Below are 11798 nucleotides of genomic sequence, written 5' to 3'. Positions count from 1 at the left end.
AACCACTCCCTCACAGCCTTGCTGCATGCAAAGGCAAACCCACATATTGTGCAATTCAGATTGAAATTTCAGCAGAATAAAAAACATGTTCAAAGTGCAAGAAACTTCTTTTTCAGACATGACTTAAAGGATGCTTCAAGGCACAAAGTTATGGCTGTATTGGTGAAACTGCAAGGGCTTTTTCCTATATTTTGATATGGGATATCTCTAAAATAGGATTACCTAAAAGGCAACACCCAAAGCTTTGTATTCATCATTTGTTTTCCCCAGATGTTCCAGCGGGTGGTATAATCATTCTTCAGGTTCTTTCTTACACATTCCTATTTTAACACTCTGTATGCACAATGAAGCATCAATTCAATAGTTGTGGTTTGGGGGCTTTTTAATAACAAAATTCAGAAGCTTGCTGTTGTGGCAATTGTAACATAATCTACTGGTTTTATTAGCTTGGAAGGTTAAGGAGCCAGGACACAAGTGGGTCTCTGTGTATGGAGAGATCCACACAGTGCTCTGTAATGGCATTTTCTAACTCCAAGTCTAGCTTACTAAGACTTCTGTAAGTATAGTAGAGAAAAAATTGATTTAAATTCAAGTTATGCTGCACATGGAAGAATAAAGCTTCCAAGTATAATCTGTAGAATAATTTCTAAGTATTATTGTACAAAACCAAAATACTGGCTTAAAAAAGATGGTCAGAAATGGTATTCTTCAAACACTGAAGAACTAGAAAGCAAAATAGTTCCACTTTTTCATGGTTTTGTGAAGTGGTATCCACCACAAAGACACAAAAAAAGGCCATAAAAACTAAGCTAGAACAATGTATTTTTTAATATTGCAATAAAGTTCTTACAGACTTCTACAACAGGATTTGAAAACAGGACTCAAGTTACTTGTCAACAGACCACACCTCTGTCCTTGTGAGTAAGTCTGTGAAAGAGCATGTCTCTTAAAGAAGTTCTCTTAACAATGAGACAGCTATTGAGAGAACGTCTGTTCTCAATACAGACGTTATTATTATTAAAACAAAAATTCTATAATCTAGAAGTACTGATGGAAGTGATAAACTGAAATATTTTAACAGAGACAGAATGACCCAGACTATATTTGGAGTTTTTTTGCGGCATCCTTTCAAGGACTTCAACCTCTGCCATTTAATGAAGTTCACATTTATCACCAAACAGGATTTGCAGTAGGTGTGTACCCAGCTCATGCTTCTGTCTCTTTGTTTATTTAAAGGGTGTGTTGGTCTCACACAGTTGTGTTTGAACAAACAGAGAAATGTGCACAATCAAATGCACACCCACCCTTTTGACGTCAAATATTTCCAGGATAAACAGTAATGGCTTATGTGCTCTATGAACCTGCATCCTGAGGTATTCGTGGTCAAAAAAATAGAGAAATACCAGATTTTTCACTTAAGGATAGCTCACTTGAAAACAAGATTAATGGAAGCTCCTGATCTTGTGCTGGAAGGTCTTACCTTGAAGCACTTCCATCGGAAGAACGGTCCAGGCATTTTCCAGATATGAGATGTAGATGTATCGTGCTGTGTTACAGGCAAGGCCAATATAAAGCACTCTAAAGGAAATAAAGAAAGGAGAAGTCAGGATAGTCTGCACTTTCCCTTTCTGGTATGTTATAATGTAGCTTACTGATTTAGAAGTTATTTGCATGCATACAGTTTGCCAGTCTAAAGCATTTGCTCAACACAAAATACATCCTTTAAGTCCTGCACCCAAACAAACTCTCCTCTTGCCCATTCAACACATTCAAAATCCTAATAGAAAAAAAAAATAAATCAAAGAGACAGAAAACCCACTGAGCTTTTAACTGAGCTCTGTAGTCCTATGCCACACTCTAAATGGGATTGTGTTTCTGAAAGATAATTTCTGAGTGCATTCAACATCCTTTCCAAACAACCTTCTTTTCTAATCATCCAGAGATTCATTCTCCCATTTCAATGAAAGCCTGGAGCAGGTTTGTATTAAAGGAATTAATTTTAACCCAATTAATATAAGTTTATAGTCCCAGTATCTGGAAACTGCTCAGAACCACTCTAAAACACATCCCACAGAAGCAATATGGTTTATAACAACATGCCTCAGGATAAAACTTAGCCATCCTGTTGAAAAGCAGCAGATGCTGCATCTCAGAATTTAGAGGGGAAAAAAAAATCTCTTATAACAGCTTTTAAACAATGAAATACAAAGACTATTTGTGAAGTGCATTTCCCATTGCACATTTAACCTGATGACTCTTCTCTTCCAGTTTTTAGATTTAGCACAGCTTCCCTCTGGGGTGCTCATTCATCCAGCTATCTTCCTCTTATTTTTAGATGGATCTTGGGAAACAAAGACTTAATTGAAAACATGTTTACAGCTTGAGAAAAGGCACTATTGCAACCTTTAAAGATTTTTTTCAGGGACAAGGATAATTTATTGTCCAAATTGGGCTTGTTGTTTGAACCTTGGTTTGGCGTAAGTGAAATAAATGCAATTGATAATTATGGTGAAGCACTGATCCTGTGAAAGGGCTCTTTATTCTTTGTGTTGCCTTTTCAGTTAGTTTTTCTACAAATACACACCGAGATTTAATTAAATGGTACAGAGCCACTGGAAAATCTAGAGTGAGATGCCATCACAAAAACACAGCATCTTGTCAACATCTGAGGTCTCCAAACACACAGGGTGACAGTGAAAAATCCACAGTTTTCATCATGTCAGTGACATCGAAAAAGGCCTGTGCATTTCACAACATGAATTTACTTTCAATAAGTAGGGCAAGCTGGCAGGAAGTCATCCCCCCTCATTCATACATCAAACCAAGCTGTGATACTTCCAGATCTATGTGAGGTCCATGAATAGCTGGTTTAAGCTGCCTATAGGCAACACAAGCCCAAGCATTCAAGGAAGAAAACATGGGAAGCCATGAAAAAGTTCACTATTATACAATAATGAGAACAAACTTGTTCTTTGTGCTATGAATTGTAAATTTCATCTCATCCTTTAATAAATGCCTTCTGTTCCAAACAAATAACTTGGTTCCTTCCATAGCCACAACTTAATGTAGTTCTTATGCACAACCACGTTTCTGAAACATATTAGGACATTTTGGCCTCAAAAGGTAACCAAACTCACAAGGTCTGCAGGCTCCTGTCTTCATTCCCCTAGCAGAAAGGCCCAGGGTGATGCATACTCTCAAGGAGTAAGGAAAGGAATGGCTTCACCATGTACATTTGTTTTTCCTCAGCAGCAGTACAGATGCACCTCTCTGTTTGTGATGAGTTCTAGACAGTTTAATTTCACTTTTGTCTATCAAAACCTTTGTCTGTTGGCCAAGAACTGTCTTCCTAGCTCAGCTGCTCCCTAGCACAGCCAGACCAGAGATGTGACCTCCTCCTTCTTCAGAGCTTTTCCATCATCACTAACCACTCGCCTACCTGTGTTTTTCCAACACGTTACATTTGCAGAAAGATTTGGATTCAGAGTTTAAGAGCAGCAATTTAGTCAGGTTCTACCTCTTAATTTGTTAGAATATATGTACAGAATTTTAGGTAAATTACAGTTTATGAAGATTTCTATAAATATGGTTTTGGAGGGGTACGTCACATAAAAACTTTTGTGTATTTACAGAGTCTTTTCAAAAATGCATTTATAATAATCACTTAGGTTTCTTATCAGACCTAAATGGAAAATGTAAACAGATGTTCCTTATGAACTCTATATGCAGTACCCACAGAGGCACCATACTCAATTCACAGTTAAATATTTAAAGCACCGAATCTATATTTGTGTCAAGGAACAAGCTGTTTACAGCCATGACTACCAGTCTATGCCTCCCATAAAAACTCACATGCTGGAACTGCGGTCAGACAAACACATTTGAGCTTAACCTCAAGTAGGAAGTTATTTTCAGAGCTTGACATCATCTTCTAAAGTCACTGGCAGTTTTGAGTGCTTCTACACCAGGTGGGGTCTAAATATTTCATAACCAGTTTTGTACACTTTTTTGTCACAGTAACATAGAATGGTTTGGGTTGGAAGAGATCTCAAAGGTCATCCAGTTCCAGCCCCTCTGCCATAGGCAGGGACTCCATTCATCAGACCAGGTTGTTCAAAGCCCCATCCAGCCTGGTGTTGAACAATTCCAGGATTGGGACACCCTGGAACAGAGTGACCCTGGAACACAGCTTCTCTGGGCAACCTGTGCTAGGCCTCACCACCCCCACAGTAAAGAATTTCTTCCTAATATCCTCTCAAAAAAACACTACAAGCACGCATGCACTGCACAAGGGTACAAATAGTAACGCTAACAAAGTCAGAAACTGGTTATTTTAATCAGAAAATATTTAATATGGTCATGCGTAAAACGCCTGGACAATAATTTGAACGTTAGTTTTTAAAAACTGTGAAAACATAAAAGCTTTCAAACTGTTGTAAGGGTTTTATGGCACCACATACAATGGTAGAAACAGAAAGATTTATAATTCTTGAAAAGGGAAACTGAGCTTCCGTTTGAAAAGGTGTAAGCCTGTTTTCTTGTAATTCTATAAAGGACATTCAATAGCATTTTCTCCTGCTACTGTGACAATACAGGCAAATCTGGTACTCATGCCTGTCTTCAAACACTCAGCACAGAAAGAAAACCAGAATGATAAATATTCAAATATATAGAAAGAATGTCTACATCTACAAGTCCAACAATGCAGAAGAAAGGAATTTTGAGCTATTAAAAGGCAGATAAAATATCAATGCCAAATGCTTCTGGCTAAGGATATAGAGTTGCAGGCTATTGGCTCTTATTAATAGGAAAATTATTATCTGCACTAGAAGGCAGCAGACAACACATATACAGATCTGTCAAAGAAAATGAGCTATGAACTGCTACCCATTTTTTGGGGGGAAAAAAAAGAAAAAAGCTTGACTCCTCTCAAACACACAAAGTTCAGAAAGTACAAGGCAGCAGGCAACCAGGAGGAGTCATCTCAAACTGTGATGACTAAACACAAGTAAGCATTAGGTAACACTAAAATATGACTAATGTGCATTTCCCAGGTGTAGGTATGTAGAATGCTGTTTCATAGCAAATAAGGACTAGTGTTTAAACAATTTAATTTTGATCCAGTATTGGCTTCACAGGCTTGGCAGTGTCAAAAAAATAAAAATAAAATAAGATAATAATAATAAAAAAAATTGAGCTAATCCCATGCATCATCCTTCTTTTCACTGGGCAATGCTCCCATCCCTTCTATTTCATCTTATTTACAATCCTACCACTCTTTTGGTTTTCACTCTTTACTTAGTTGAAGTCTAAGCCTGAATTTTGTACTATAATGTGCATTGAAAGAGCATACCCAAGCTATCTTTAGCTATCAAGACTGTGATCTGTTCTCACCACTCCTCCATCATCATATCCTTCCTCCAGGCTTTGCATGCAAGGTGTCATTTTCTCTTACCAATTATTGTCAAATTCAGAGATTGAGACTGACTCTAAGTAAAAAGATCCTCCTCAGTTTAAAGTAAGAAAGAACTCCATCTTTTAAGTAATCTCTAAAAAATTATTGTGCTAAACATCTCAAGCTTTTTTAGTAGAGGTCAAATGAATAAAAATATTCATTCCAATAAAACCAAAACAAAGAGCAAAACCTTAAAACAAAATGCACAAAAAGATAATTGCAAACAGCTTAAAAATACTTACATCTCAATGATTGTATGATTATAAACTGGGCACTTGGAAAGGATATGATGCTAACAACACACAGCTCTGTGCTTAGATGCACAGAATACCTGAGTAAACATAAAAAAACCCCACCTTTGCAGCTTTATTAGCTCAAGTCTTCCCTGTCTTTCCACCCTGTGCTTTTTTAAGGAGCAGTAGAGGGATTTAGAATATGTGGAAATTGAGTCAAATTAGTGAGTTTACTGGCAACCAGTGTTCACTAACGTGCTGGAAGCAGTCACTTTCACTTACACAAGGCAAAGACAACAGGGCAAACCCTGCAGCCATCTCACTTCATAGCTGACACACACTGCAGCAACTAAAGGAGGAGAGCAAGCCCTGAACTGGTAAGTGACACTGCCAGGCTGCAACCTCATTCTGCCAACACCCAGAGTCTGATTACGAGGCCATGTACACAGGAGGTGCTCACCTCGTTTCCTCAGCTCAGCTTCTCCCCTCTCAGCCTGGAGCTGACACCTTTCCAGGCTACTGTGAAGGCAATGAACTGCCCTGTAAGGGGAGCCAAGCTAAAGAAGGAAGTTTGCAGAATGCTACTACTCACAGGAAAAAAGATGGAAAAACTAATGGTATTTGTATGTCAAAACAGACAACCCTTGAGTGGGTGGCAATTTGTAAAGATCTCTAACAGAGCAATGCATCAAGGAACAAGCACATACTAATGTGCATCTCAAATGCAAAGCAAGCATTTCAGAGCATTTTCAGCTCTTAAAATAACAACAAAAAAAATCCATCATGTGAGCCACATAACTGAGCGGGACTTTGAATTTAAAAAAAAAACAAACCAAAAAACATTAGCTTGAGTTTCACTTTGCAGCACAAGGGCTGAACCTGAGAGTCACCATTTTTTAGCTCTTTAATGGCTACTGCCATCTTACCTGATGTGACCAACCAATTCAATGAGTTTGTGGCTGAAGAAGTAGGCAGTGAGCTCAGACACATGACTGAGCACAGAACAAACTCCAAAGAGAGTGGTGGTGCCATTCAGGTCTTCTAAGTGCCAGTACAGAAAGGTGAACACAAAGCCATATCCAAACCCCATGAACCAGGCCACGAAGAGCACGGAGCCATACTGGATACTGCATAGCAGTTTAATTAGGTCCCAAAAACTGAAAGACTGCGACTGGCTCATACTGGTAGGAGTGTTATCTGAAGATGCATTGGAGGCATTTCTGTCCACCTGTGAGATCTCTACCTCTTTTCTCTTATTTTCGTCTTGTCTGAAGTGCGTGTAATGAAATCGAAACTGGGTGGCCACAATTAACGCCATCGTCATGAGGACACCAAAAACAATGAAAACGATCCTGTAGTTTTTGTACTCTGGAGCTTTACATCCTTGACCTTCAATGGCAACTTCTGTGTGAGTATAGTCAATTCCAATTCCCACGGAGAGCATGGCCAGCCCCCAGCCCAGAGATCCCCACATACGCTGCAATCCATACCGGTCCCTGTGCTTGCCGAGGTACTGCAGAGTTATGGTGTCCACAATGGTAACAGAGGAAGCACTGAAGAATTCTCCTATTATGACAACCAGCAGAATGAGTAGAAAGATGGCCTCTACTTCTTGTTGATCATAAACGAGCACAACTTGGTCAGAAGGCATCGGCTTTGTGCTGATGGAAGCTGGGGTGGTGCTCAGAGTTGTGTTCCCTGGTGAGGCTGGGCTAGTGGCGGTGCTTTTCAAAATCAAATGGGTACTGTTTTCCAAGGTAAAATCCTCATCATTGCTCTGTGTAGGTACCAGGAATGTTATTTCGGGATTAGGTGTCCCTGTTGTTTCCAAAGTGACTGGACTGGAAGTGACCAGGTCTCTCCTCCCACGAACTTTTGGGGATGCACCACTCACTGTGGTTAGTGGAGAAGACATCGAGGCATTTTGCAGAATTGTTGTTAAAAGGCTGCTTGCGTTGGTTGGATGTGCTGGGGGAAGGCCCTTTGGTACACATCTTAAGGTGGCTGGTCTCACAAATCCAATGCCCAGGTTAAACAAAACCCAGCATAAAAGCGAAAACAGGAGGACAATCTTGCCTTTCTTGAAGCGATCTGCCACCACTCCCCAGAAGGGTGCACTGCAAAACTCAATGAAGTACCTGATGCCCACCAGAAGTCCGCTCTGGCTGGGTGTCATACCCAGCTGCTTGTAGTACACGGGCAGCAAGGGGTAGAGAGAGCCATATGCAGAATAGAAGAAAAAATAAAAGACCTTTGAGATTAGAAGATCATTGTTTATTTTGACACAGTGCTTTTCTAACCAATCCAGCTCTTCATCTGGGACAGTGGTTGTCTCTGTCGAAGGGGATTCATTATTGGGTGGCAAGTCTTGATCCTTGGAAATGCCATTGAAAGGATCAGCAAGCACATACTTTCTCTTCTGCTCTTCTTCATCATCAGTTAGAATGGCCACCTTATCATCAGCTGCCATGGTTTACCACAAGCATCCAATATCTGGTGGACTCTCAAGGAACTAGGGCTACCCTGTGAACAAAGAACATAAGGTGGTTAAGGTACCACAGGGGAGCAGACCTGAAGTTCCAGCCATCAAGGACAAAGCATTTTTCTTAGAAGTAACATTCCCAAGCAAGTATTCAGGGTAGGAAAGGCCATTTGTCTAGACTAGTGGTACATGGGAGCATCAATAAAAACGTGTTTTATAATCAATTCTGTGAAGTTCTCCCTACAGCAGCTTTTATATTGTGCAGTAAAACATCTTTCATGTTTAGGGGAGAGAATAGCTTATAAATTCAGAGTTACTGTGGCAATTAAGTGCTAGAATTTGCAAGTCTCTTCTTTCAAGTTGACTTTTCTCCCCCAGGGCTAACTGCTTTATTCCCAGTATTCCCTCCTATGCCAAAGGATAGTCATGATTTTCTAATTAAGCAATGCAGCCACATATATCCAGGTTATTTTGATAAAACAAATTACTATCTGAAGCCTCATGATGGCCTTCAAAATGTTCATCAGTCTCCTCTTGAAACACATTTTTCTAAGCATTCCACAACTACAGCAGAAATTGATGGGATGCTTGAGCTTCTAGGCTGAATGGGAAGAGAGGTGGGAATTAGGATGGGGCTTTAAGATCAAAATTAGGATAACAACCTCAAAGACATCAAAGACCTGGGAGCAAAGAAAGGAAGATGGGCCCTATAAAGGTATCTTCAAGTCAAATTCTGAAATTGAAAAAAGGTGGTCTGGGAGGTAACAGCACTGCAGCTGCCTGTGCTTATCTTCTGCAAAAGAGCCTGCAAAATTGATAAGCAACACTAAAAAATAAATTAAACATTCCTCAGAGTTTGAGTGACCAACCAGCTTTCACATTTAAAAACAACTCATTCCAATAAACTAGCCTAGCTAAGAAAAGCTTCCTTTTCAAAGGATAAAAACCAGCTCTGCCAGCAGGCTGTCAGCTCCAAATCATTATTAAAAAACAATTTTTCTATTGTTTAATATCTTTAAATTTAACCTAGTAAGATTAGCTTATGTTCATTGTGAAAAAGTTAAACATTCATATATTTTTGTTTTGTTACCCCTTTGCTGTTTGGGTTAGTATTACTATCACAGAGGAACTTTTTCAAGGTACAATATTTGAAAGGAGAACCAAAAGAACCTGAAATTTCTTGAAGAGCATTCAATTTATGATCTGGACCTGCTCTAAGAATTTGAAGCTGGGCAGGATGATCCTACTGAGTTCCTTCCAACTCAGGATATTATATCATTCCATGATAAGTATTTTTTTGCAGATCTGCACTTTATTCCAAGTAGAAGAGGACAATGAGGTAAGTCTTTCATCACTCATCTGAAAGCACAATATCATTCCTTTAAAATCAGTCATGCAACAGTATATTCAGTGCCTTTAAATAAATTAATTATAATTCATTATTATTTAATACTGACAATGGGTTTGGAATGGATTATTTAATACTGACAAAGGCAAATAAGAGAAAAGTGACTAACATTCACTAATATGTTAAATTGTTTCCTATTGATTCAACATATATGTAATAGCTGACAACAAGTCATGGATATTTCTATAAATGACAGTTCATGAAAATAATCTAAACCTTACACAGTTCAGTAAAAGGCATGTCTAAAAATACCATCATTAATCTCCCAAACACACATAAGGTTAGTGTATGCTTTTCACTTTTAAATGTCATTTCTATGGGATACTATCTACGAGGATCTCTTGTTTGGGAGAAAAGGCTACGTACAAATCTTGGAACCTTAAATATGCATGTATTCAAGGTCAGACGTAAATGAAAACCAGGCCAGCACATACACAGAGACTGAAGTTTTTTCCTCCAGTTTCTTCAGAGACAATCCGATTAAATTTTAAAAAAGTATTTAATCTGTCAAAAGATTAGACAGTCCTAATTAAGTTGTTAGAACAGTCAAATGTGAAAGTACATTTTCTTGCTCTTACCTGTTACCATCAAAAGCCACATGAACCAAAACCCAGCAGCTGTCTAGTGAGCTCCTGCAATTTTCGGTTCAGCCAGCCATATCCACCTGACAGGTGGAAGAACTGTGGGGTTCTTGCACATTTCTATATCCATAAAAGAAGCCCTTCTAATGAGTAAATTAGACCAGTCATCATCTGTGCTCTTATTTTCTTTATGCCTTGCTTTTCTTTGACAACAAAGACTCCAGATCTTGTGCAGGGCCCCACTTATGTCAAGGGGATGTAACTGAGCTTTCAGTATACGCTCATCTGTTAACAGCAACTTGCTTGCTGCATCAGAGCTTTACAGCATTTACTTTTGAAGAATAGATTTCCTGTTCCCCAGACACGACAAGATAAAACTCACATTTTAACCGTGTGGATATTTTAGGACACCTTTGTAAGTATGGCTTGAAATCATCCTGATTTAAACAAGCTTATTCCTGTATATGAGTTCTGAACCATCTGGTTTCATATAAATTATACTGAAGGCTTTTAGAGCAATTAGTATTCAATCTTTTTTAATTTCACTTCCCTTTTCTATTCAAGTGGAATTTCAGTTTCGTATGTTGCATGAATAGTGAGTACATAACAAATATTATGATACTGGTTATCTTTAAACACTTCAGTTGCTGCATATTCTTCCCCCATCCAAAATTTATATCGGCCTCAGCATCCATCTTCTAACACACTGCATTTGCATAATCCAAAAGATCCACTCCTGATATTCTGACTAGAACATCCTGGGCTAGAACTCTATGAAAAGTATATTTCGTAATAATTTCAGTAAATATTTTCCCATACTAAGAGCACTGAATGTTATTAATAATACAGAATATACTCTTCAGAAATATTACAGCATCAAGAGTGGTAGGAGCCATATGGCATTCTTTATTGTTTTGATCACTAGTTTGTTTAGGAGTCAGGTTTTTGAAAGTCTTATTAAACAATGTTTTAAACTTTTAAACTCTAAAAATAAATGACTGAAAAAGAACGGAACTGAAAAAAATCTGCAAAAACCCTGAACCTATGGTGCTTTCCTTCTATTGACAAAAACTCGAGCCATTCAGGGATTGAACGTGCAGCAAACTAGACAGATGGAAAAAACAATATACTTCTCAGTGATAAGAGACTAATTATCTACTGGTTATTTTAACCATTGCCTTCAAATACGGTACCTTTACGTTACAAATGTACATTTCTAATGCACAAGATGAGGACAGAAGACAAGCACAACTGGCAAGTTACAAATGAACAACCGAGAATAGAAATAAGGAAGAAAGGTTAAGAGAGTTAACAGATGGATTTCAGAGAGAAAATAAATTTTATCTCATTTGAAGTTGAATACACAATATTCTTGTAGAGGCCAGTTGAATGTGATCAGCTCACCCAGGACAAATGAGATCAACGAGGCTGCGGAGTGGTACCATCACTCTGAAAACAGGAGTAACAGTTTGGAGCTATTTCCCCAAACTCAGGATTCAGAAACACACAAGAAAGCCCTAAGATGTAACTTGGAAAGAACTTGTGCAAGAATCCTGAGAAAGCCCAGCAATGGGAAAGTGAAGAAGCGCAGCAAGGGCACAGCACAGCAGCACATGTGTGTCACGAGAAAGCACTTTGG

The 11798-nt window shown here is 38.6% G+C and overlaps 1 protein-coding gene across 19 annotated transcripts in view; it reads right to left on the bottom strand.

Moving 5' to 3' along the window:
• Positions 1-11798, bottom strand: part of MFSD6 (major facilitator superfamily domain containing 6) — a 47232-nt gene that overhangs the window by 11824 nt on the left and 23610 nt on the right. For all 19 annotated transcript variants that reach the window (XM_086898443.1, XM_086898441.1, XM_086898438.1 and 16 more), the window contains 2 exons: positions 6615-8211; positions 1481-1578 (listed from right to left, as the gene is read on the bottom strand). In XM_086898443.1, the coding sequence (XP_086754569.1) occupies positions 1481-1578; positions 6615-8158 (1642 nt within the window). In that variant the 5' untranslated portion in view covers positions 8159-8211. The remainder of the gene's footprint in view (positions 1-1480; positions 1579-6614; positions 8212-11798) is intronic.

Source organism: Cyanistes caeruleus, chromosome 7 (genome assembly GCF_971803275.1).
Source record: "Cyanistes caeruleus chromosome 7, bCyaCae1.hap1.1, whole genome shotgun sequence".
Classification (NCBI taxonomy): Eukaryota; Metazoa; Chordata; class Aves; order Passeriformes; family Paridae; genus Cyanistes; species Cyanistes caeruleus.
Note: the sequence above shows the minus strand (reverse complement) of the source record. Positions and strands in the feature narration are given on the sequence as shown.